Source organism: Sorex fumeus, unplaced genomic scaffold, assembly GCF_029834395.1.
Source record: "Sorex fumeus unplaced genomic scaffold, SorFum_2.1 ptg000063l, whole genome shotgun sequence".
Classification (NCBI taxonomy): domain Eukaryota; kingdom Metazoa; phylum Chordata; class Mammalia; order Eulipotyphla; family Soricidae; genus Sorex; species Sorex fumeus.
The window spans coordinates 44613634-44640567 of record NW_026606120.1 but is presented as its reverse complement, the minus strand read 5'-3'; the positions used below and the strand labels follow the sequence as shown (position 1 = coordinate 44640567).

The window sequence follows — 26934 nt, the reverse complement described above, 5'->3', positions numbered from 1 at the left end:
TGGTGCTGGCTCTCTTGGGGACTGGTGCCGGGCTCTGGAGGGAAAGGAGGGCGTGGGAGGAGAGTCATGTGTTGGCAAAGATCTCTCTCTCTCTCTCTCTCTCTCTCTCTCTCCAAAGTAGAAATTAATCCCAAGCCTCAAGTGACCTTTAGTTTGTTTCTCTTTCCCTGAAGCTTTTCTCCCAGCTTTCTCCTTCCCCTCGTTTTCTCTTAGCGGTGGTACCCCAGAGGTGCAATTATGTCGGAGACCAGCAGGGGGCGCCAATGTACCTGCCAAGAATGATGCCAGGCCCGTGCCGCGGTGGCACAGGTGTGATCCCACTGCGGAAGTGCGATGAGAACGGGGGTGGGGCGGGGTGAGGAATGGCACTTCTGAATTCTCTGAGCCCGTGTGCGTCTGGGTGTGTCCCCAAAGGGTGAGAGAGTGGGGGTGCTGGCCTGCCTTGAGCAGAGGACTAATGCTGGAATCACTGTCAAGGCTGTGTGACCCAGAGCCAGGCTGGAGACGGCCCCCTCCCCGCGGAGGATCTGGTTTTCGTCAAAGATAGGGCCAGCCTTCAGGCTCCAGGACTGCTCTGGCCCCACACCTAGTGCCTGTCCTGGCCACGAAGGCTTGCGGGCATTTTGCAGGACAGGGAGGCTCGGACGGGGCTGGGAGGCTCCGCGTACCCTGGGAGAGCTGCCTGGCAGCGGGCTGAATCCCGGTTTCACACGGATGTGTCCCCTGGAGCGGGTTCCCGGCACAGAAGGCCCTTTTCTTCAGGACCAAGCATGCGTGTCTGTCTATCTCAGCCCGCTGGTCCCTTAGGAGTGGCTGCGCAGCTGCCTGCCTCTGTTCATGATTAACTTCCCTGCCCCCTCCCCCTGTCTCAGACCCTCTCAGCCTTGGGGTTTCCCTGGAATGGGGGTAGAGACCCGGGCTAGAAGCTAGCTGCCTTGCACTTTGTTCTCGGGATGGTCGGCTGGAGGTGGGGTGTGGGGTGGGGCGGGACATACCATACCTTTGTGGATCTGTGAGTGAGGGGGCTGCTGGTGGGCTGGGGGAAGTCACCCCCCTCCCCATGTGTCCCCTGAGACAATCTCCAGTGTGAAAGTTGTTCATTTTCAATTCCTGTCAAACCTGGTGACTGAAGGACAGTGTCATGTGGGGGTGAGAGGTGGCAGGTGTGTGACTGACATAGAAGACACGCCCCCTTTCCTCACTCTCCTTGAAGGTGCTTCCGGCTCAGTGCCATCATCAGGCAACAGCATTGACCTAACATGGAATATATTTGGATTTGTTTTTATGGACTTAATGACTGATAATGGCTTTCCAGTTAGGGCGGTAGTGTTGTTTTCTTCTAAAAGTGATTAACATGCGAGTTAATTAATTAAAGCAAGAACAATAAGTGACTAACCAAATGGTTAAGATGCTCACGCAAAAAAGAAAAAAAGAAAAGAAAGAAAATTGTGAAAGTGGCCTGAGAATGGTCCAAGTTGAAGAAACAGTGGCTGGGTGACAGTGCATAAGCTAGGGGTGGGGACTTGTTCTGCAGTTTCCTAGGTGTTAGCCCCATTCTGGAGAGGGATGGTCTTTAGTTTCTCTTACCTGAGTCTCTTGCATAAAGTTGGACACACCCTCAGAATTTAATTATCGTTGGTGGCATAGGCAGGGCGCATAGATTACTGGTGGTCATGAATGGGTTTCCCTATGCTTTCGGTGTTTGGGTGTGGGGTGTGGACCGAGCGAAGGGCTCTCCAATTCCCAGGAAACTTCTGCTTCTTGAGCCCCAGATCATTCAATGACCTTTTGGTGACAGCTTCATGTTTTCAGCCACACAGGGACTGGAAGCATCACGAGAGGGCCTGGAGCGCATGAACAAGAATGAATCAAGTTGCCAGCTTGGTGGAAAGATTCTTCCCCTTCATCCTGGTGCCCCGTTGCTCACTATGTCCTTGACACCCAGTGTCTCCAGGCAGGGGGCCAGGAAGGAGGCGGCTACACTCACCCACCTCATCAGTCCTTGCCCTGGGTTGCTGCTTTCTCCAGCCTCTGGATAAAATAGGCTTTCTGGGGGTTACAACTGTGGCTGGCACCTCAGCCATAGTAACCTGCCTATCAGGTGAATTCTCTGACTACCAGGGGCTGAGGAAAGAGGTTGGGGGGAAGGGTGGTCTGAGAAGGTTTGCCAGCCCCTACCCCCAAGATAATTATTTCCCCATTCTTTTCCTCAGGTCACTGTTTGCTTAGTCCTTGCAGCTGACAGAGCTGCACCCCCCAGAAGTGGGCCAGGGTCACTCTCCGGCTATAAATAGATGGCCATGGCTGTCCGTGATCTCCCACCACCGCAGCAGGCTCAAGGGGGGCCGAGGTAATGAAGCTTCATAAATAAACAAGAGCGTTTTGGCAGTCCATGTTCTCCACGCCTCCACCCCCCAACTCCAAGGGCAGCAGAGCCCTCAGGCCCTCTGATTCTTTTGCAGCCGGTCCCGTTCCCCTCTCCAGCAAGGTCCCCTTCCCTGCCAGGATTTTCTGTTGGCTGGAACTCTAGACAAACAGGGCAAATTGCCTCAGGGACCTCCTCAGCCCCAACAGGGCTCTTTCCAAAGATGGACTAATTGGCTTGTTTTAATTCCCTCCAGCCCTCTGCCCAGTCCCTTCCCGGGGGATGGAAGGAGAAGCCTGGCCAGTGGTTTCCCGGGCTTGGGGGCGTGGTGAGAGGGGCTAGAATTTCTGGCGCGCGGGTGTCTCAGGGCTCTGGCGCACCCCTGGCCCAGGGCAGCGCCCCCGCCAGGGCCCTTAACCCCCGCGCGCTGGCGCAATCTTCCGTCTTTCTGAGCTACAAGACGAAGCTTGCACGGAGTGTGCGGAAAGGAAGGGGAGAAGGGACGCGGGGGTTGGGGGGCGGGGTGTGCGCGAGTCGGGTGGGGTGCAGGGAGCGGGTGGGGACGCGGGACCTGCGTCTCCCGGGCAATTCGGGTCGAGTGGCCGTAAGGGTGCCAAACTTTGGCGACCGGGAATCCAGTGCTGACCGTGGGAAGACCCCCGCCCCCCCCCCCCCCCCCGCAGGAGTCCCGAGAAGCAGTGCCATCCACCCGCGTCCGGCCGTCTTTTGGGGGAGCCGGGGTGGCGGGGGTCCCCGTCGCAGCCGTGTCCGGCGCCAACGCCTTTTCGCTCGCGGGGGGACGCGTTTGCTCCCTGGGCTCGTTGTTCTCCCGGGTTTTAAAGACCGTGACCGCATCGGAGAAGTATCCCGCGGGCGGGCCGGACGGCGTTGGTCGCGGGGCAGGGGTAGCGCGAGCGCGGGGCGGACCCCTCCGGGCGCCGAGCGCGAGCGGCTGCTCCCCGCAGCGGGCGGCCGGGGCGCCCCGGCCCGGCACGGAGGCGGGGCCGGGGCGGGGTCCCGGCGCGGGCAGGCGGGCGCGCGGCGCGTCGGAGCCCGAGCCCCGGAGCCGCCCGTCCAGGCCGCGCCCCGCGCGATCCCCGGGAAATGCCCGCGCCGGGGGAGCGGGCGCCGGCCGCCCGGCGGGCCCGGGGCCGACGCTGAAGGTCGCCGGGAAGTGAGCGCCCGGTCACCTGACCCCGGGGCGCACCTAGGCGGGGCGGGGCCCATGCGAGTCGGCGGCCGGGGCCGGGGCGCGGGCGCAGGGGCCGGGCGCGGGCGGCGCGGAGCGCGCGGAGCCGGCCGGCGGGGGCGCGCGGCGGGCGAGGGTGCGGCCGGGCACCGCCAGCGGCCTCGCCATGTCCCAGCCGGCGGGGAGGATGCACTGCCGAAAGGCGGGGATCCGCGCGGCCGTGGTGCTCATCGGACTCCTGCACAAATCCCGAAAGCAGAATAAGGAGAAAAGGTAAAGCCCGCCGCGCCGCCCCCTGCCCGGCGCTCGCGCGCCCACTGCCCGTTTCCTCGGACGTGGACTTTCCCGAAGGGTGTTCGCTCCGCGGGGAGGTGGAAGGACGCCCCGCGCCCCGGCGCCGTCGGGGGAGCGAGTTCGGAGCTGCGCTCCAGACCCGGCTCTCGGAAGCCCAGGCGGGGTCGGAGGGGGGCTGGAAGGGTTCCCGCATCCCCGCCCGAGAGCTCCGGGACTTTCGGCCCTACCTTCTCCGGCCTCGGCCGATCGCAGCGACCCTCCCGAACGAAGCCTGCAGCAGGCAGCGCGGGCCGACCCGGACCAGACCGCCGCCGAGCCCCAGGGGCCCCGGCGCGCCCGGCGCGCGTTTGGGTCTCTGCACCTTGGCGGAACCGGCGCGGTGCCCGCCAGGCCGGGTCTGGTTGCTTTGCGCAAGGTGCTGGCAGCTAGAGGGCAAGTTTGGAAGTTGCTCCTTCGCCCGCCTCGCACCCAACACCTGGGTCTCTGAGGTTTTCTGCCTTCCACCTTTCTGCTTGGGCTTTTAACTCCTTTTGGCCGTTTGTCCCTGGGTGTTGAAAATCCTTCTGTCTGCGATTTTAGAACCACTTTGCCCGGACTAGGGAGGGAGGGGTGTTGGGGGTTTGTTTGACAAAGGAGGTGCTGGGGCAGCGTCGTGGGCTCCCGTCCGAGCTGCAAGCATGGTGTCCAGCAGACATCTGCGAGCTGCCCACACAGCTAGCACGACGTCCCTTCTCTGGCAGGGTGGGAGAAGCCAGAGCTTCCCAGCAACCGCCGGCCACTGGAGCTGGACTGTCCGTAGGGATGTTGCAGGGGTTGGGGGTCATCGGCAGTAGCTGCTGGATCCAGGGGACTGTTTGTTTATGCCGTGCTCTGCCTTAGAGAAGGCTGAGACAAGGGCAGCGAGCTGAGACACCGCGGCGTGCTGTGTGTGCCAAGTGGAGGTGGTGGTCAGAACGCAGCACTCGGAGAAGCTGGCATGGATTGTTGAGCCCCTGTGGCTCCGTTGACTCCCATTCTTCCTGTCCCCTTTCCCATAATACAGTCACATTCACTGTTTCCCACACCTTGGAACACATCTCCAGCGAAATGATTTAAGGTGGTTACGTCTGCAATAACATTGAGTCACTTAGTGAGAAAGTTCTTCCCTTTTCAGTTCTTTATGAACGCTCGTGATTCCTGCCCGGAGAAAGTTTCAGCTTGGTGCTAGTCTGGCTTTAACACCTTTGGAACACTTGCTAATCTCCCCTCTCTAACAAGGAGACAGCAGACCTCTGGCTTGGGAAACTGTGCTTGCCTACAACTTGGACTGTGTTGTACTATTTATTTTTAGAATTCTCTCCTAGATGGGTCCAGTTGGGCTGATTTCCCCTTTTGTGGCAGGGATGGAAGGCATCACTCTCAATGAAAATGTATGAAGTCACAAGAATGAGACTATTTAATAGATATAACTACAATCATGCGATAGCACAGCGGGTAGGGCGTTCGCCTTACAAGTGGCCAACATGGCCGACCCGAGTTCGATTCCTCCGCCCCTCTCGGAGAGCCCGGCAAGCTACCGAGAGTATTGGATATGCCAGACACAGTAACAACAAAGTCTCCAATGGAGACGTTACTGGGCCCGCTCGAGCAAATCGACGATCAACTACAATCATGAGACAAATGGTATAGAATGTGGCAGAAACCTGCAGGTGGGCTAAGAATGCCTGATGTTAGGGACACACTGTAGTAGAAAAAGCTGCCACCAGCTGAGGACTGGGTTCATTCTCCCCAGACTTTGATTCTCTTCCTTGCTTGCCCTTCAGTGTTTTTATTGTTATTGTTTTGTGGCTACACAGATGGTGCTCAGGGCTTCATCTGGTTCTGTGCTTAGGGATCACTCCTGGCAGGGCTTCTGGGATCATATCGGGGGCTGGGGATAAAACCTGGATCTGCTGCATGTGCCTCATTTACTAGATTTTCTGCCCCCTGCTTTTCCGTATTTTATCTGCAGAGGGATGATGGGAGGGGGCTGGTCTAGGGGTGTTGGATGGTCATTCGGGCTCTGTTTTGAGGAATGAGAAGTTGTGCTGCATAAAAAGAGAGAGGCAGTAGCCACTTCCTGTGGTGACAAAAGCCTCTGCACAGGGGCTGGAAGCTCGAGTCCTGCCTTATCCTTTGATTTAGGATGATCTCCTTGAGCTTCTTTTCTGTACCTACCCAAGGAGCTCCTGAGTGATACGTGAGATCATGTAGGTGAAGATGCATCTGAAAGATGGGAAGTGTTGCATGAGGTGGAGATGGGACAGGTTTGCTCAGAGCTGCTTCCTTTCTTCTTTCTCGGGGCTTGTGTCCCCAGAAATTGGATAAGAAACCTGATAATGGAGACCTATCAGCGGTCAAGCCCGGCTGTGTGGGGGCCAAGGAGGCAGCTGGGCAGGTGTGGCACCAGCCGAGGCAGACTGGGAGAGATACTGGATGGGGAGGACTGGGGGTGAGGAACAGGAAGGGACGGTCCCCAGGAAGGAGGCCAGGCAGATATTGACCACGCTCCTGTCTGTGTTCATCCCATTCTCTGATTTTTTTTCTTTTTGGGTCACACCTGGCAGTGCACAGGGGTTACTCCTGGCTCTGCACTCAGGAATGACTCCTCGCGGTGCTTGGGGGAACCATATGGGATGCCGGGGATCGAACCCAGGTGGGCTGCATGCAAGGCAAACCCCCTACCTGCTGTGCTCTCGTTCCAGCTCCCCATTCTCTGATTTTTCTGGTGAATTTGGTTGGGGGCCTCACGATGAGCCCATGGAGAGAGGGATTCATTTTGTTCGTGCTCAGCGGTGCTAAAGGCCTGGCTGTCATCTGGAGGTTCTGAAATTAGTGCAGTGCATGCTGTGTCCCTTGTTCTGGGGGCACTGGCCGCAGGAGGCCCGGAGCAGGCAGCAGCTGGCAGCGTCTCTTCAGCACTCCCCTAATTCCATGCTGGGTGTTGAATTTGCTGAGTTCCTCCTTCCTCCTCCTGCTCACCACAGGGTCAAGTCGGACTCAGGCCCCCTCACCACCCTCTCCAGGAGGTTTAATCCATCCATCGATCTCCCCGGCACCTCTAATTGACAGGCCTGTGCAGATAACACTGCTGGCTGTTAAGAAATGACATGGTCCTGTGTGGCTTGCAGTGATGGCCCAGTGGTCCTTGTCAGCTCCCTGCTCTGCAGGCCACTTGGGACTACTGCACAGTGGGGGCAGGCGAGTGTGCCAGGGAGGGGAGTAATGTGCCGGGTCCCCTGAAGACCTGGAGCCAGGAGACTCTCAGATACTTACGTTGGATCTTGAGAACAGTGTTCCGAGTTCCAGCCTCAGTTTTCCTCCTGGAGCAGTGGATGTGGTGCTCATCCTCGAGGTGGCTGCTCTCCATGAGAAATGGGGACAAGAAAGAGGCTCTTTCTCTTTTGATCTTTGGATTACACCTGACTACTCTCAGGGTTCACTCCTGGTGGGGCTCTGGGAATCACAAAGGATGCGGGGATTCAAACCTGTGTCGGCTGCGTGCAGGACTCTACTATCTCTCTGACCCCAAGGTTAAGGCTTTGTTTCTATTTTGGGGCCACAGTCAGTGATGCTCAGGTCTTACTGTTGACTCTTTTAAATTGATTAATTAAATGAATCACTGTGAGATACAGTTACAAAGCATTTATGATTTTCAGCCATAAAATGATTGAACACCCATCTCTTCACCAGTGTACATTTTCTACCACCAATGTCCCCAGTATCCCTCCTGCCACCCCCACCCTACACCACCCCCTAACTCTATGACAGACAATTTCCTTCATACTCTGTCTCCTTTTGTTACTCTCGGTTCTGTGCCAAGGGATCACTCTGGCTGTTGCTCAGGGATCAAGCTGGGGTCTCATGCAAGACAAGGGCCTTAACTAACCTCCTTGGACTGTCTTTTTGGCCCAGTGCTGACTTTTTTCAACTGTCTCCTGGGGGTCCCGTCCCCAAGGTTCCTACGAGACAATGGTGGGTGCAAGAGCAGATTAGATTTGAATGTAGTTTCAGGAGGCAGGTGGAGTTGGCCTTGGTGGCAGCAGTGTGTACAAGTCAGAGCTTTGATTTTCAGAGTGCACTTTCTTCTCGATGTGGCAGGTCAGCCACGGTAAGAGCCCAGGAATCAGGAATGACTCCAGGGACTGGGACAGGGGAATGCGTCCTCTGAGTGGGGATCAGGCTCCTCTGGCTGGTAGGACTCAGCAGAGGAAAGGAGTCCAAATTTGTAGGTATCTAAATGCCTGAAGATTGGTGTGGCCTGAGCTGTGATATTCTGAATAGACAGAAGAAGAAAAAAAGAAGCATAGAAGAAGAAATCCACTTCCTATGGGGGGAGGGGCACAGTTATTTTGCAGGAAACTACCGTGGGGTTTATGAGGAGGAAAATAAGAATTCACTCACCACTCAGCAGATCAATCATGGCGGAGCGGGGGCAAAAGAGTGAGTCTAATAGATTTGATCCTTCCTTTGTGGGGGTCTAATGTCTTGTGGGTTTGGAGGTTATGAGAAAAAGCCCATCCTTGGTTTGCAGATACCTCTCTCTCATAGACAGCTTCCACCATGCATTTCCACGTGAGAATGACAGAATGACAGAACGTGTTCTCCAGCGCCAGATCTTATCAACTGTGGCCAGGCTGGTGCCCTTCATTTCCCAGCCCGCTGCCCTGTGAGAGTATTTTGAAGTAAATATTGATATGTCGTTTTTTCGGTCATTTTATTCTTAAATATTTCAGGCTATATCTTATCTAAGATAAGAATTCTCCCAGAAAATGATATTACCATTCTCATAAAATTAAATTATCATTTTGTTTGAATTATAAAGTTTTAGGAACCTGGTTACCATTGTGTTAAATTTAATGGTATTGATGTACAAAGTTAGCACACAGCCCCTCACCCCAACAATATACCCAAGACCCTCGCTGTCCCTATAGATCACTCTAGTCCACCTCTTCACTTCCAGTCCCCCTCTCCCCACTGCTTGGCATCTGAGTTTTGTCATCCAAAGCTAGGAGTTTGTTATTGTACGATACTGTCTATTCTTTTGTTTTGTGTCTCTGTAGAACAGATGAGTGACTTCATCCAGTATTTGTCCTTCACCCTCTGACTTATTTATTTCACTGAATATAATTCTAGTTCCATGTACTTTGCAGCAAACTGTGTGACTTAATATTTTCTTATAGCTGCATAATATTCCATTGTGTATATTTCCATGATTTCTTTTTCATTCACCTGTCATTGAACATTTAGGTTGTTTTATATCTTGGCTATTGTACTAAGCTTAATTATTGTGCTTATGCATTTTTGAATTTCTTTTGTTTTGTTTGGGAGGGGTATATATTAAGAAGTGGAATTGCTGGGTCATTGGGGAGTTCTAGTCTTACTTCTCTTGAGGGCTCTCCATGCTATTTCTCATAGAGGCTGAACCAGACAAAATTCCCCCTAACAGTGAAAGGAACAGTGAGCATTTTCACCATCCTCACCAACACAGGTTATTTCCATTTTTTTTAATACATGCCATTCTCACTTGCATGAGATAGCTTTATTGCTTTGATTTGGATTTTCCTGATGATGAATGCTTTTTCATGTTTACTGGACATCTATATGTCTTCTCTGGGGAAGCATCTAATCATCTCTCCCGAGTTTTGATGGAGTTATTTTTTGTGTTGTTGTGCATTATGTATCCCGGATTATGTATGTATCTGCTGTAATAATCTTTTCTTAGCATCATATTCGTTCAGTGTTCAGATTTCCCTACTTGTCTCTTAGAAGTTTTTAAAAACTTTTTTTAGGACATAAGAGCCCAAAAATCCTTAACTGACCTCTCTGGACTGTGTGATTGGTGATATAGCTCATCATCTAGAAGTTTCTTTCTCCAAATCTTTTTTTCCGTTTAAGTTTATTCATTAAGAGACCACTTGGTTGGGCTGGAGAGATAGAGCAGCAAGTTAGCACTTACCTTGCGTGCAGCTGACCTGGGTTCAATCCCCATCACCACGTAAGATTCCCTGAGTCTGCCGGGAGTGATCCCTGAGTGCGGAGCCAGGAATAAGCCCTGCGTACTGACTGGTGTAGCCCCGAAAACAAAAAACAAAAGAAACATAGAGACCACTATCTGCAGATCAGAGTCTAATGCTTGTTGATGATAAGCCACCATGTTGTGAGTACCAAGAACCCAACTCCTGCGCTCATGACACTTGTCAGTTCTTTGACTTTGAAAAATATCAGTCATTAAAAAGTTACGTGATAAAAAATAAGAAGCTGCTCTGGAGCAGGAGCGTGGCCAATAGCTGAGAAGCCTCCACCTCGTGCGGAGGAGGCCCGGGTTTGCTCCCTGACACTGTGTGGTCCCCTGAGCACTACCAAGTGTGACTTTCAGTACTGAGTCAGGAGAAGCTCTGGCACTGCTGGATGTGACCCCAAAACCAAAGAAAAAAATAGAAAGAAAAGAAACAAATGCACAAGGGTTGGTTTGACCTGTGGAGCCTCCCTCAGTGGTTGATGGCTGGCTCCTGGTGGCATTTGACATGTCCTGCTGTCCTCCGCGGTACCTGGATGTGGCTACTTGGTTTCAGAGGCTCTGTCAGGTCTGGGTTTGGTTTTTTGTTTTCTTAGGGCCCTGCGGTTGGAGGTTGTCTTATCTGTGTTTTGTGATCTGACAGCTGTTGATTGATTTGTTCTAGGGGTTGAAGGCTAGGGCTAGGGAGGAAACTTGGGTTTTCCTTGGGAAAGCCAGCGACAGACAGCCCTGCCAGCTGGGATCCAGCCTCCTGACCCACAGTCCCAGCGTCCCAGAGCTGGAGGAGGCCTAGGTGGGAGCTGGTCCACCTCCTAGTCCCAGAAAAACTGCTGCTTGTTTTGTCTGTAGCCAGCTGCTGGAGCCTGTTCTATGTGGCACCACCCATCACTCATGTTCTGATGTGTAAATGCCATCTTTGCTTTAAGCAAACAACTCTCTTTGGAACCAGCCTCCCCCTCCCCTCCTCTCCCCTTCCCTCCCCTCCCCTCCCTCCCTCCCTCCATCCCTCCCTCCCTCCCTCCCTTCCTTCCTTCCTCTCTCTTTCCCTCTGTCAGTCTCTCTCCTTTGGCCTCCCCAGTGCACCCCAACAGTGCCTGGGTTTTGCCCGGGTTTCAGTGGGGGTGCTGCTGGGGTCTATTAGGGACCTCCAGGCAGTGTCACAGGGGTGTATCTAGTGCTAGGGACTGAGCTTGGGGCCTTACACATGCAAACATGAACTCCAGCCCCCTGACCTGTGTAGCTGCCCAATTTTAATCTCATCCAGAGTCAGAGGATTTAGACTCCTAGAGTGAAGGGACAGCATTTGAGATGTGAAGGAGTTAGAATCCTTTTGAGCCACTCTTTAAATGTCCTAATCGGTCTCCTTGCATCTAGTCCTCCTTATTCAGGCCCCTGCTGGCGGCCAGAGAGGAGCTGAAACGATCAAATAAGATTGGCTTGTCTGCGGCAGAAGGGGCTCCCCAGGCCCTACCTTCCACTCTCAGTCAAGCCCGAGCGCAGCAGCGGGGCCTGCATCCCTGCTGGCTGCTCTGACCTCCCCCCTCCACCTCCCTCTCCCCTACTGTCATCTTTGTGCTTCTGCAAAGCCCTTTCTGTTTTCCGGAACATGCCCAGCTTGTTCCTGCCCCAGTTCCTTTACACTTGCTATTCCAGGTCCCTGGCCTCATCTCATCAGTGGGTGCCATCACCTCCTTCCTCGGAGGAGTCCTCCTTCCCCTCCAATCTGAGCAGCTCCCCCTAGCCATTATTTACGCTCATTCCACTGGTGCCCTATCCCCCCCTCCCCCAACTGTGATGAGGTGATTAATTGATTGCCTTTTCCCTCTCCTCGAATGTGAGCAGAGAGCAGTGACTTTCTGGGGGCCATGGGCCAGAACTGGAGGTTCTCAGCAGTCTTTCACAGCCTCCCGACTCCAAGGCCACGTCACCCTGCGGACTGCTCAATCCTGGGGCACCATCGGTCACAGGTGTGTGCTGTCCTTCTCTTGTCTGAGCCTGGGGAATGGCCCTGTCCCCTCTTCTTCCTTTCCATTAGGTTTTAGAAAAAAATGCATTCGGTCACTTCAGGTCTGTTAGTGACCTTCTCTCCCCTCCCCTGGCTGCTGGACCCATGGATGGAGAGTCCAGACTCAGTCTTGTCCCCCTGGAAACTGTGGCGGTGTCAGTGCTGTCCTGGCCCTGGTTCCTGGATGTCAGGCCTGGAGCTGGTGTCTGCTAGGCAGAGGCGGGCTCCCTCCATTCATGCCAGAGAGGGCCCAGTGGGCGTCTAAATTAGTGAACAGTCTCTGTTAGCGAATATGTATTTTTTTTTTAAATGTCACTTTCTCTCTTTGGAGCCCTAATGGGGCACAGATGGCCGGTTACCAGGATGTTGCCAAATAGAGGACTTGCCAGGCCTGCTTGGTTCAGTCAACGAAAATCACTTCTGTGCAAATGGGGGCTGCGGAAAAACTCCGGAAGTTTCTCTCTCATCTTCAGCAGCAGAAGTTTCCCGGGCCCCCACAGCTGGCCCTGATGCTTGCTTTGTCTCCTGGGTCTACAAAGCAAATGAGGCAGGCACGATGATTTCAGGTGGACAAGTGCCTATATTTTGGTAACTACTTAAAAAGGATGACTTCTGGCTAGCAATACTGTTTTCCCACGGATGGTTGTTGCATAATTCCCTCCCCCCTTCCCTTTTTCTCTCTTGTCTTGTTCTTTCAGTAACTGGGGGTTCACACATAGGTTGCCTTGTGGTGCTCACACATTTGTTTGTGGTGGGGATACAGGTTGCACCGCTGGCTGTGCTGATGGATATTGGGGGAAGATTGGAGGGGAAGGAGGACTCCTCTGAGGAAGGAGGTGTTGGCACCCACTGATGAGATGAGGCCAGGGACCTGGAATAGCAAGTGTAAAGGAACTGGGGCAGGAACAAGCTGGGCATGTTCCGGAAAACAGAAAGGGCTTTGCAGAAGCACAAAGAAGCATTTGGGGGTGCTCTGGATATTGCTACTCTGCTACTGCACCCAGAATCCCTGACAGTAGAGCTGCTGGACCCCATGCAGAGCGTGTGGACAGCGTCAGGGATGAGCCTCACTGCCTGGTGCCTGTCAGGCAGCAGCTTTGGCCACAGACCCCCGCATTGTTCTGTGGTTGTTCTTGTGCCATACCTGGCAGTGCCCAGGGGCTTCTCTCTGCTCAGTACTCAGAGTCACTCCCTGTGGTAGTTGGGGACCATGTGGCTCCAACAATCAAACTTGGGCCTCCTGCATGCAAAGCTTGAGCTCAACCCTTTTGAACCATTCTCCTAATTTTCCCCATAACATTAAAATTTTTTTTGAGGGACCGCAAAGAGAGTACAGAGGGTAGGACACTTGCTTTGCATGTGACTGCTGGGGTTTGGTCCTCGTCTTCCCATATGGCCCCTTGAACACCACCAGAAGTAAGCCCTGAGCACAGAGTCAGGAGTAATCCCTGAGCACAGCCTGGTGTGGTCCCCAAATACAAAACAATAGGTAAAAAAGAAATGTTCAGTGAAAAATCATTGAATCAATTTAAAGAAAAGAGTGGCACCTGGGAGATAGCTCAAGGGGTGGTGTGAGGCTCCGAGTGGTGCTTCCTGCTCCCCCCAGCACTGCGGGGTACAGCCCCGGGGGCCCCTGCACTCCCATGCCTGAGCACCAACTGGTAAGCCTGCGCCAGAAGGAGGAGTTTGACCTGGAGAGGATCCTGAGCCTGAGAGCATCACTGGGAGTCCCCCTGCCCCAAAAGAGAGGGGGATGAAAAGTAATAAGTGGCACATGAACTTGGGAAAAAAATGGAAGACAGAGTGGAAATGCTTGAGACTTAAGGAGTGCAGTTAGGAGGAAGGGGGCCCTTTTCTTATACGTTAAAATGGACCCTAGGGCTGGAGTGGTAGCACAGTGGGTTGGGCATTTGCCTTGCATGCGTTTGACCCAGGTTTGGTTCCCGGTATCCCATATGGTCCCCTGAGCACTGCCAGGAGTAATTCCTGAGTGCAGAGCCAGGAGTAACCCCTGTGCATGCTGGGCGTGACCCCCCAAACAACCAAACAAAACAAAAATGGACCTTATAGGGCAGGGCAGAGTATACGCCTTACAAGTACGAGGCTCTGGGTTTGAGTCCCGGTACTGCTGCCAAGGGAGTGGGTAATCCCTTTGTCCTTGGGTTGTTGAAAGATGAAAGACTGTAATAAGCTGCCTTTGGAAACTTCCTGTTTACAAGGTCCCAGCCTGAAGTGTGGACCTGAAGTTTCAGCACTTGGAGCTGACAATGCCAGTCATGCTGTTCTGGCCCACTAGTCTGGGGGTCCCTAGGGCCACCCCAGCAGTACAGTGAGGGTGGGGCAGGGCATGCAGTTCCAGGATCTAACTGGGGTCTCATGCCTACCAGGCATGTGCTTCAGTTAATTAATTAGTTCATTTATGGTTTTTAGTTCACTCCTGACAGTGCTCAGGGAACCATATGGGATGTTGGGGATCAAACCCTGGTTGGCCGCATGCAAGGCAAGTGCCTTCCCCACTGTACTATTGCTCCGGCCCCAGGCATGTGCTTTGAATCCTTTGAGCCATCTCCTCAGCCTGGGCCTTAGTCTTACTTCTGCTGGTTATCTTTGTTTTCCAGCCCAGGCACAAAGGCTCAGAGGTCGAGGAGGATGCTGGGGCAGGAGCAGGGGCGACGGACAGGGATTCTCACCTGGGTCCATAGTGGTCTAACCTCTGCACTTGCATCCCAGGTGAGAAACTGAGGCAATACCTGACTCTGATAAAGTGCAAATACATGAACAGCATGTGGTTGGATCTTCCAGACTCTGGTCCAGTGATTCTCCACACTCCTCCCTAGATAGATACCACCTGGTCAAGACAGAGAACTTGCCAGTGCACGCTCAACACTTACTTGTAGGCTCCATCAGGCCTGTCCACTGGCCAGTTTCAATCACGGTGCGTCAGGGCATCTCTTTGTGGCCAGGTCTGGGGAGAACAGACGGGGTAGCGTGTCTGGGATTTCTGTGAGTTGGGATTTTTGCATGGAGACTCCTCGTCCCACCCCAGGTGGTCTGCTCTTAGTATCTCCATGCTGATTTTTGAGGGATCAGTGAGTTTGGTATCTTCCCCCCATTGCTCCTGGCGCAGTAGGAACCTGAAGCTAGCACCTTTTTTTTTTTTTTTGCTTTTGGGTCACACCCGGTGGTGCACAGGGGTTACTCCTGGCTCTGTACTCACAATTTACTCCTGGCGATGCTCGGGGGACCAAATGGGATGCTGGGAATCAAACCCGGGTCGGCCGCGTGCAAGGCAAACACCCTACCCGCTGTACTATCACTCCAGCCCCTAACACCATTTTTGTTATCCTTGGAGCAAAGGTGGCTGAAACATCGGCACTTGCCTTTAAGCTGACGGTTATTAGCGCCACTCTTGGGAAGGTGGAAAGACCCACCAAGTACTTCCCCGAGCCATCCAGGGGCCACTGGCCCTGGAGTACCCTCACAGCGAGTCTACTCGTCCAGAAGTGGGAGAGAGCAACCCCAGAGGACAGCTGCCTTTCTTCATTTGTTTTTTCCCTTCTTCCCCTCTCCTGTCTCTTCTTTTTCCTTTGAGCCATACATATAGACATACCTGCTGATGCTCAGGGGTTATTCCTGCTCTGCACTCAGGAATTACTCTTGGTGGTGCATGGGGAACACTATGGGATTACGGGGTTTGAACCCAGGTCAGCGTGTGCAAGGGAAACAGGCCATGCTTACTGTACTATTGCTCCAGCCCCGTGTCTTCAGTTTATTCATGAATTATTTAGCCTCCTGGAACGTGCTCAGGGTACCTTGGGGCTGCATCTATTTCTGCCACCTGGGCTGGGTGGTCAGGAGCTGCTTTACCCAGGGGAGTAAGTAAGTACTTAGGATTGTCAGGTATGGCCACATGTCTGACAGAACCATGAGGCACTGATTGAACGATGAGGCACTCATCTCTTTAAAATTAAAAAACAGGTGACCAGAGAATACAGTGGGTAGGACCTTTGTCTTGCATGCAGGTTCCATCCCCAGTCGCCCATATGGTCCCCAAGTATCACCAGTGATCCCTGAGAAGAGAGCCAGGAATAAGCCCTGAGTTTACTCTTTTTGGTTTTTGGGTCAGATATGGCCCCCAAACCAAAATAAAATAAAATAATAAAACAGGAGGCCAAACAGAAAACTCAGAGGTCGAGGTGCATGTGTTTGCAAGCCCAGGAACCTCAGTTCGATCCTTGACAGCATAAAGCACACTTGAGCACTTCCAGAGTTGCCTTGCTGGCCCTCCACAGTGACACAGTGTGGCTTCTGCCTGGTCATGAGGGACTGGGTATGGCCTGTGGGAAGCAGGAGGCTGGGGTTGGGGAGTGTTCTATGTGTCCCTGTAACTTGCTGGGCCTGGAGGCTGCCAGGTTGGGGGCAGCCCCGCCAGCTCGCTGGGCCTCCCTGGTCTGGGCAGGCCTGGCGGGGTGCCCCGAGGTTGCAGCCTCAGTGCAGAATGGCTCTGTTCATTCGACTTTCACTGTGTCTCCTCCCTACTTATCTCCAAATCCAAGCCCAGCCGTGAGGACAGGCTGTGTATTGGGGCGCACAGGGGAGCAGGGAGGGGAGCTGGAGCAGCTGCGCTCTGCACCAGCAAGCTCTGGGCTGCCACTTCCGCCGCCACGTGTGCCCCTCGGTCCCCACATGGTGCCTCATTAGCTAGCTACGTTTTTCAGCAAGGAGAAAGCTGAGGTTCAAAAGAGGTGACGAGCCAGCGTCATTCTGCCTGTTCCGCAGAGGCAGGGTTCACACGCAGAGCCCCTGGATCCCCGTGCTGGCCAGGCTCCTGGGGTTCTCTGTGCGGCACTGCTCCCTGCCGAGGGGACTACGGAGCGTGGCAGGCGTTGGGAGGGATGTGAGTCTGAAGACCCATGGCGTCTTAGGATAATCTCATTATTTATTTCATCTTTATTTATTTTTGGTGTTTGGGCCAAACCCAGCAGTGCTCAAGAGTTCAAGTGCTCTTTTTTGGGGATTGTTCTTGGCAGCACTCGGGGTCCATGATGCTAGAGACCGAGCCCAGGTTCCTGTCGTTTCTGTGGTGAGTGGACACTGTGGTGCTTGCAGGGATCTGGCCGTGCCCTGAAATTTGCAGTTCATCACGATGCCAGGGATCCTGAAGGGCAGGTCTGGGCTTGTGTTGGGTGCAGGCAGTGTGGGGCCCAGGACGAAGCTGGTGGCCTCATGCTGGGCCCTACCACCTGCCTCTTATTTTATTCTTATTTTTTAAATTGAGTGATAGCACAGCAGTAGGGCGTTTGCCTTGCGTGCAGCCGTCCCGGCTGAGCCGGCTGGGTTCAATTCCTCTGCCCCTCTCGGAGAGCCTGGCAAGCTACCGAGAGTATCTCGCCCACACGGCAAAGCCTGGCAAGCTACCGGGACTTATATGCTAAACACATATGCAATATGCTAAACACAGTAACAAGTCTCATGATGGAGACTTTACTGGACCCGCTTGAGCAAGTCGATGAACAACAGGAGGACAGTGCTACAGTGCTACCATGAGATACACAGTTACAAAGTTTTTCATGATTGGGTTTTAGTTCTACAGTGTTCCGACACCCATTCTTCCACCAGTGTACATTTCCCACCACCAGTGTCCCCAGTTTCCCTACCCCCAATCCCCTCCCCAGTCTATGGCAGGGACTTTTTTTCTCTCTCTGTCTGACTCACTCTCTCTTTCCTTCTGGGCATTATGGTTCTCAATATAGGTACTGAAAACTTACCATGTATATCCCTTTACTTCCCTTCGGCACTCAGTTCCTGTCCAGAGTGATCGTTTCTAACTCTCAATAGTGATCATAATGGTTCCTTGATTTTTTGGGCCACACCTGGCAAGCTCAGGGGTTACTCCTGGTTCTGCACTCAGGAATCATACCTGGCGGTGTTTGGGGGACTATATGGAATGCTGGGGATTGAACCCCTGTCATCCACATGCAAGGCAAGTGACCTCCTCTAAGTACTATTGCTCTGGCCTCACATTTTTAATAGACCACTTTTATTATTATTTTTGTTTTTTGGGCCACACCCAGCTGGGCTCAGGGCTTGTGCTGGGTGCCTGCCCCCGCGCCCCCTCCCACCCCCCCCGTCTCCATAGTATTTTAGTATTTGCCCTTTTTCTCTTCCACTGATACAGAGGCAGGCAGCCGACCTGCTGGGAGGGCTGTCTGTCTGTTCCCCACCATCACTCGCTGGTTCTGTTTGCTTCCATCTGGTTCTGTTTGCTTCCTTCGCTACTGGTGCTCTGCTGGGTGTGGGCAAAGGAGCAGGACCACAGAGGCCGGGAGGAGGCTGCAGTTCTTCCCCTGCCGCAAGCATCCTATGCTCCAGAAGGAGAGAGCAGGTCGGCCAGGGCTGTGGTCCTGGTTCAGATCCCAGCACCACTGGGAGTGTCTCCGAGCACAGAGCCAGGTGTGACCCCTAAGGACTGCTGGGTGTGACCTAAGCTTCTGTCCCCACCCCAGAGAAAAAACCCAGAAGGAAAGAGCAGACATGTAATTAGAATCAGAACACAGAGACTGGGGCGGGGGGCACTAGGTGCCCTGGAGGTCGAGAATAGAGGGTCCACCCAAGGAGAACTTGGCCTGAGGGTTCTGGAGAAGATGTCTGAGGAGAGTCCAGGAGAGCACATTCTAGTTTCGGGGGATGCTGCTCAAAAAGGCACAGAGCTGGGAAAACTGGGGACACTTTCAGAACCCTCTTTGGCTTTGGTGTGAATCTCAGGTTAGGCAGTTGTGGCAAAGGAGGCTGACAAGGGGGCCAGAGGTCATCTTGTGGCTGGGGCTCAGTTCCAGAGAGGGAAGGACAGCTTGGGTGGCGACCTGCCCAGGCCCCTCTTTGCCTCTAAGTTGTATGGCAGTTTTGTTGCCTCAGTTTGCATATCAGAGCAGAGTCAGTATCACAGTGAATATACTTTGGGCACCTTGTTTCTTCTGCAGTTCTGTTTGGACTGAAAAAAGGGGCTAGAGGGTCTTTGTGTTGGAGGAATGGGCGAGGGGTGACATTCTGATTGGCAGCTTAGTTGAATTAGGTAGTTTTTTTTGGTGGCAGGCAACAACCCCAATCAAATTGACCTAAAGAAACAGTTTTACTGGTGTGGGTAACTGGACTGTTCAAGGGTGACAGATTCAGGTGTGGCTGGATCCAGGGCACTAGAGGTATCTTGAGACACTGGTTCCCTTGTGGTGTCTTCGTTATATTTTCCTTTTGGTTAGGCTTTACCCTCGACGAGGTTGCCCACAGTGATGGCTGAGGACTGCTGCACGCTTACCGTCTGTCACTTTAGCAACACCATGGGAAGAGCAAATCTGTTTTCCAATAATTTCAGCAGGATTCCCAGGGATGACTCACATTGGACGTGGTTGGTCATGTGCCCAGAAGGGATGGGTATAGTTAAGTGTGTTTAGTTAAATGTGGGTCTTGGGCTCGTTCCTGATTCCAGCGAAGGAGCTATTTGGACAAAGAGAACCGGCAGGAGGGGTCACCTAAGGAAACTCGGTATGTTGCTACAGGAGAGCAGAGGGGAAGTGGGCTGGGGAGAAACAGCGGCTGATCGTCCTGCTGCTCCTGGTGGCATCATTGCTGTCTGTCTGCGTGGCTGGTCCTGTCTGCTTGCAACTGCTGGTACTTCCCAGATGCTGTGTTGTCCCCTTTTGGTTCTAAGGACGAGCTGTTTTGCCTTTGTCTCTGATATAGGTGTTGGAAACTCCTCCTCCGTTTTACAGACCCTGGACTTAAGAAGCAGTAAACACATCTCTTGGGGCCCCCTTCTCCTGAGTCCCTGTTGAGTGCTAAGGCAATCAGATATGACCATGCTGGACTTTGTCCAGAGGACACCTGGGCCTCACCCGGCGGGTCTGAGTTCGGGCCACAGGCTCTCTTGCAGATGCTCAGAGGGGCCCGCTTGTCCTGTGATGGGGAAGTCTGGATTCCTTGCAGGCCACTGCTCCTCACAAGTCTGTTTGCCCCTGACTGTGCTTGGTTAGGAGGCAGAGCAGGGGCCTCTTGGACTTCGATTCATTCCTTGCCCTGCCAGCACAGGGAATGAGTGCGAGAGGTGCCACCTTAGGGAAGGAGGCCACCTAGAGAAACCCAGGGGAGACAGATTCAGGGCTGCTGCTGAGTGGAGATAGTGTTTACGCTGCGGCTCTCTGCTGCCCTCCCTGAAGAGGCACTCGGACTAATAAGTGATTTCCACTTGTACTTTAATGGAAGCGTTTGCGGAATAAACATTGACAACACCAATCAACAATTGTTGTCCTAGCTTGTGCCTCGAAGGCTGGAGAACAGGGACCCGAGCAGGCTTGCTGCGGGGGCAGCAGCCGCGTCCAAAGGCAGCGGCACGTGCTCTAACGTGGTCTCCCCGTGCAGAGGCTCCTCGCCCAGCTGTGTGGGGGTCAGTGCGGCCTTCCCTGGCAGAGGGCTCTCTCCATTTCAGCCATAAAATGGAGTGGAATTCTGAAACAACATGGACGAATTCTGAAAACATGCTAAGTGAAATAAACCAGACACCAACTGACAGATCCCAGATGATTCCACTTAGAGCGGGATAGGTAAATTCATGGAGACAAGTAGCACAGAGGTTCCCAGCAGAGAAGGAGGAGGAGGAGGAAGAGTTATTGTCTACAGGATACAGAATTTCTCTTTGGGATGATGAAAACATTCTGGAAATGGAGCCAGTGACCCTTGGATAGTATTGAACGCTGCTTCAAATGACTCAAGTGGTGAAAGGAAAACATCTTATTCCTAGCCCTGAAACAGACAAAAAAGTATCGACAGCATTTCTCTGGCGGAAGATGGGGTAGGCAGTAGGAGCAGCTCCGGTCTGGTGGCCTTGAAAAGTGAGGTGTGTCTGGAGCCACAGGATCTTGGGGACTTCCCGACTGCCCTGTGCTGAAGCTGGGGGTCTCAGTTCCTTATACTGCCCGAGCTCAGTCCCTGAGTGACGGCCAATGCTGCTGCAGGGCTGGTCACGTGCTCTGGGCTCTCTGTCGATGCCCACAGTTCACTCCTGGCAGCTTCTGGGCCCTGGGCAGGCTTTTACCAAGGCTATATGGATGTCCAGCTCAGAGAGCCTCAGAGACTGGACCTTGGGGTGGGTGGGGACTTTGGGGGCTCAGCCTGGCTGCCAGGAGGAGGTGGAGGCTCCCATTGTTGCTTTGGGCTGGCCTTGGGCAAGGGTTGGAGCTTGTGGCTGCACAGCTGAGAATGTGGGTTTAGCGCCCTCAGGCACTTGCCTCTGGCTGTGCCCACCACACAGTGGGCTCTGGTGGGACGTGTCCCTCTATGCCTGACCCCTGGGGCAGTTCAGAACCTGCCTCCGAGCCTTGTCTGGACTGCTGCCTGCCAGTCTGATTTTAAAAAAATGTTTATTATATTTTTAAAAGCTCTGTTCCTTGAAGAAAATGTGGAAAACACAGAAAAGTACAAAGACTAAAATAAAAATCATCTGCAATCCCAGATGGGGGATTGCAGGAGATAACCATTATTAACATTTAATATATTTTTTCTTCTGGTATTTTTCTTTTTTCTATCCAAACACATATCCTCCCCCACAATGCATTTACATCTGCATCCGTGTGAGGACAAAATTTGGATCATCCTTCAAATCCAGTGTGTGAGTAAGGATGGTTGGGGTCAGATGACAGAAGTCGAGGTTGAAGGAACCAAAAAAAAGAGGGGAGGCTATTGGCTAGCATTAACCCATCTGTGGGAAGGATGTACATCAGGAATAGCTGGATCCAGGTCCAGAAGCATTCCCTCTTCCTTCCTTTCTGAGTTTGCTGCTGTCTCTGTGTGGGCTTTAGCCTATGGGCTGTCTCTCCCTACAGGGTTGGAAATATGCTGTGTAGCTCATTAGGGCTTCACATTTTAACTCCTTTAGACACAGTGTGGGAAATAAAGTTCTTTCCTACCAACTTCAGTTAGACAGATGACAAGGAGGAGCTCTGATTGACAGGACCACAGTCTATCTCTGAATTGCTGCCTATGGAAAGGTTGGGGGGGGCAGGGAACTCTGTTGGTGCTTCATTTCTGTGGCCAGCGTGGATATTGTGATCAAAGAGCCCTTTCCAAAATAAAGACAAATTTGTGATGATTTCACACATATGTGGGTTATATAGAAACAAAACAAAAGAATCTAAGCACAACGAAAAGAACTCGTAGGGGTCCCTGAGGTAATAGAGGAGGTAATAACACAATGGTAGGGCGTTTGCCTTGCACACAGCTGATCTGGCAGACCCGAGTTCCATTCCTCCACCTCTCTCAGAGAGCCGGGCAAGCTACCGAGAGTATCTCGCCCGCACGGCAAAGCCTGGCAAGCTCCCTGTGACGTATTCAATATGCCAAACACAGTAACAACAAGTCTCACAATGGAGACATTACTGGACCCACTCGAGCAAATCGATGAACAACGGGAGGAGAGTGCTACAGTGCCATGATAAAGTGCTTGCCTTGCCTGTGGCCAGCCCTGGTTTGATCCCCACCCCTGCATATAGTCCACGAAGCACCACTAGAGGGTCACTCCTGAGCACAGAGCCAGGAATAGCCCTGATCCCTGAGTGCTGGATGTGACCCAAACCCTTCCCCATCCCGCCAAAGAAAGCCTCCCTAATACTCCAAACAAAAGATAGTTGAGTGATCTTACACTTTGACAATGCATTGGTGGTTATCAGAAGGGTAGTGGTGGGGGTTGGGAGAACAGGTGGAGGGGTTTCGATAGTGGTGAATGGCACTCAGTTTGGTGGTCTTGTGGCGCATGCATTTATCAAGGTGTGAATCTATACTCCTGAAACCTACAGAGCATTGGAAACCCATGAGGCATCGATTTAAAGTCTCCTTTCCTTGGGAGAGGACCAGTTCCCTAAAGGAAAGGAGGGGACCTGTGTTCCTAGAGAAAGGGGTGAAAGTGAATTGGGAAGGCAAAAGTCACAGGCCAAGTGCCTTTGGCCTTGATTCTGGTCTTAGGGGGCTAGGTGAGCACCCTGGCCTTTGGTCTTATGCCCAGTTAAGGGGAGTTTCAGTGGAGCCTTCCCGTGGGCAGCGCCTGTCCCCACCTTGTGCCACTGTCTACTCTCTCTGACCATCTCTGACCTGCTGTACCACCTTTGGGAATTTATCTTGCATGTATATAGCAGGTCCTTAAACAATGTTGTTGCACTTGATGTCTTTTTGTTCAGTGTCATTTCATTCTTGTATTGTTAAGAAAAAAATTGGGGCTAAAGTTCAACACAACAATATTTGAGGACCTGCTTAATAGATGTCAATTTGCTTAAAGTCAAGTTTCTAAGAAATTGTTGATGACATTGAGGACTTACTGTATTTCTACGTGTAAGGAATTATGTGGTACAAGTAGTAAAATATTACTCAAACTATCACGACACTGAAAACACATATTTATCAGTACAGAGTAGTTTACCTGAATTCTTTTGCACTCGTGGCAGAGACTTATAATGTCATGTTACTTTTTATCTGGACCTCACACGGCAGAAGTCAGAGCTTATTCCTGGCTCTTTGCTCAGGGATCATTCCTGACAGTGTTTAGGTGATCATAGGAGATGCTAGGGATCGAACCCAGGTCAGTTGCATGGAAGGCAGATTTCCTACCCACTGTACTATTGCTCTAGCCTCCCAGGTTACTTTGTGAAAGATCAAAGAGGGTCAAAAAGACAGCTTAGAGCATGCAAGTAGCCCAGGTTCAATCTCCCAAGGTATTCTGAGTAAAGAAAGTAAGGAGCTAAATAGAATCTATAGTACACTACTTTTTTTTTTTTTGCAAAAAATTGGGAACTAGGACTTCATCTTTGCAGCAGACTTTATATTTGCATAAAAAATTGCAGAAGGAGGTATAAAAAACTTTTTATAGGCCAAGAGGGAACAAGACCAAGGATGAAGTTTCTAAGCATATACTTAATAATTTTTGGCTTTTTAACTTTGTTAATGTGTTACTCACTCAAAAATCAATGATTTTTCATTTTGGGTTTCCTTTTGGGTTAATCAGATTCTGAAACAGAACTTTAGTGGTGGTGATAGTGAATGTGCTTGCAGCAGCTGAATTGCATGCTTTAAAGTGGCCAAGACAGGAGCCAGGGAGATCGCTCAAGTGTAAATGCACATGAAGCCTGGTACACGTCACATTGACCCTGAACTCCCACGGTAGTCCTGGAAGCACCCGACTACCACCTGCTTGAGCATCACTGTGTCACCAGCTGAGCACCCTGCTGTCAAGGTCGCACCAGCAGGAGAGCTCCCCTCCATTTTTTGGGGGTTGGTGCCTATAAAGAGATCATGATGGAAAATTTTATGTTATTTTATTATTATTAAAGTAAAGTAAAGTAAAGGCCCTCCCGTTGATCGTTGATTTGCTCGAGCGGTCCCAGTAACGTCTCCATTGGAGACTTTGTTGTTACTGTGTCTGGCATACCGAATACTCTCGGTAGCTTGCCGGGCTCTCCGAGAGGGGCTGAGGAATCGAACTCGGGTTGGCCATGTTGGCCGCTTGTAAGGCAAACGCCCTACCCGCTGTGCTATCGCTCCAGCCCCTTATTATTATTATTATTATTTTAATTTGGGGTCACACATAATTGTCCTCAGGACTTACTACTGGCTCTGCATTCAAGGATCACTCCTGGCACAGCTCGGGGACCATATGTGGTACCAGGGATCAAACGTGGGTTGGGTGTGTGCACGGCAAGCCCCCTCTTGCTAAACTATCTTTCTGGATCTGTTTTTTATCATAATTAGAAGAAAAGTGTAAAAAAGCAAACAGACCAAAGGGGAAAAAAAGTGGAAGATTTTGGTGGTGGTGAAGGTGCCGTAACTTGGTTCATTAAAACAATGAACAGTTAGCACTGTTATAACCATGATGTTTAAACTCATACATGCACACTCACGTGTGCACGCACACACACACACATACATACATACATGGACACACATACATACATGGACACACACACCGTGGAAGAAACCCCCAAGTAAAAGCAGCTAGGCCTGGAGGCTTCAAACACTGCCTTGGAAATGTGGTCATAGGTTCAAACCCCCAGTGCCCAATATGTGCTGTTGGCGGCTCTGCTGTTTGCACCTGGCAGCTCCGCTGTTCCCTGGCCCAGGTGCCACATGTGACTTTTGACTTCACGACAGACACGTGTGTCTGAGCACCACACATGGTTGCAACCCCTAGCTGAGCATCACAGCTAACAGGATGTGTAAGCACCACGGGAGGAAAGTGTGATCCTAGGCAGCTGTGTGAGCACTGCAGCGACCCCTGGTGGGCACCAAACATAGTGTGTGTATGTGTGCGTGTGCACGTGAGCACCAAACATTGTGTGTGTGTGCACATGAGCACCGAACTTGTGTGCGTGCGCGCGCGCGCGCGCATGCGTGTGAGGGAGGGTGGGGGGTGCTGACTACGAGTGACTCCCAGCAAGCGTGTGTCAAGTATTGCAGCTAAGGAGCACAACTGTCTATGATACCACACCTGATATGTGACCCCTGGCCAGCATCCCAGCCAGGTGTGTATGCAACAGAAACATCAACAGCGACAACAACAATGAAGGGAAGGGGGAAGAAGTAAAATATAGATGAAAAAACCCCAAATGTGAAACATAGTCGACTCATTTTTGGGGGAGATGCCTCTGTCTGTGCCCTGGCTTTACTTCTGGCTTTGTGCTCAGACCATTGGTGGTGGGAGAGGTGGTGAGCATGGAGGAACCATTGTACTGCTGGGGGTTGAAGCCGAGCGAGGCAAGCGCCTTACCCTTACCTGCTGTACTATCCTCCAGCCCCACTGTCAAGTCCTTGTGAATAAATTACTTCGTTTCTTAGAAAACCTGTTGAGCTGTTTGCGAAGCTGAAGCTCAGTTATAAAAGAACCTGTGTTCTGAAGATCGGATGGAAGGTGAAGGCTCATGTTTTGCCTGGGGAGGAAATCCGAGGTGTCCAAGAGCTATGGAGAGACAAGGTTTACAAATTAGACGCCTTTCCCTCTGGCTCGCTGGGCCATTTGCATTTTAATGAACACTCTTGAAGACTAACTGCTTTGCTGCAAACAGAGGAATGGTTGGAATTTCAGAAAAATTTATAGCTCCTGGTATGGGGGGGGGGTGGGTCAGGGGAAAGAAGTCCCATTCCCTCAATCACCTCCTCCCCTCCTTCTTCCATCCCCTAAAGCACCTGGTGAGGCCTCAAGGTAGTTGAATTAGAAACCCTGGAATGAAAGGCTTTACAGTGATAAAATTATGAAAAAAAAATGTGAGGGTGAAGGGAGGACTGGGAGAAGGGAGGAAGGAGAGACACCGAGACAGTGGCTGGGAGAACCCGGCCCGAGGATGGAATCTGGACCACTGGGGAAAACTATGGAAACTAGAGGCCAGCTGGCTCCCACCCCACCACTTCCCCCTCCTCCCTCACAGACTCTCCAGCTCCTCTCTACTGCACCGCAGAGTTTCTAGAGGTCTCTTCAACGTTGCTCCCCACCAAGCCACCAAGAAGTTCTTTCTGCCCTCTGCTTCCAGTCGCTGGACTCCAGTCAGTCTTGCTCCTGAACTGCTTCCTTACTTTTCCTTCCTCATGTTTTCCGTCCCTCTCCTGACCCTTCCACTGAGCCGCAGTCTCCACCTCTGATTTCTGTGTGTGGTGCCTGCTGCCTTCATCTCCACCGTTCCTCTGACTGTCTTGAGTCTTGCCAACTGAACCTTTTTTTTATTGAAAAAACAATTTTTTAAATTGAATTACCTTTACCACTGTGAAATAAACAGTTATAAAATTGTCCATGATTGGGTTTCAGTCATACAATGTTCCCACACTCGTCCCTTCATCAGTGTACATTTCCCACCACCAATGTCCTCAGTTTCCTTCCCGTCTCCCCCTCCCTACACCTGCCTCCATGGCAGACCCTCCTCCCCCCCCTCCCCCCCCCCCCCTCCTCCTCCTCCTCCTCCTCTTCCTCCTCCTCCTCTTCCTCCTCCTCCTCCTCCCTCTTTCCTCTTGGGCACTATGGTTTG

At 52.2% G+C, this 26934-nt stretch overlaps 1 protein-coding gene across 5 annotated transcripts in view; it reads left to right on the top strand.

Annotated features, from left to right (window-relative positions):
- Positions 1-26934, top strand: part of RAP1GAP2 (RAP1 GTPase activating protein 2) — a 255702-nt gene that overhangs the window by 86057 nt on the left and 142711 nt on the right. The window contains exon 1 of one of the 5 annotated variants that reach the window (XM_056127862.1): positions 3618-3827. The exons of the other annotated variants lie outside the window; for them this stretch is intronic. Within the exon in view, the coding sequence (XP_055983837.1) occupies positions 3721-3827 (107 nt within the window). The 5' untranslated portion in view covers positions 3618-3720. Of the gene's footprint in view, positions 1-3617; positions 3828-26934 lie in introns of those variants that run through there. 5 annotated transcript variants of the gene reach the window in all.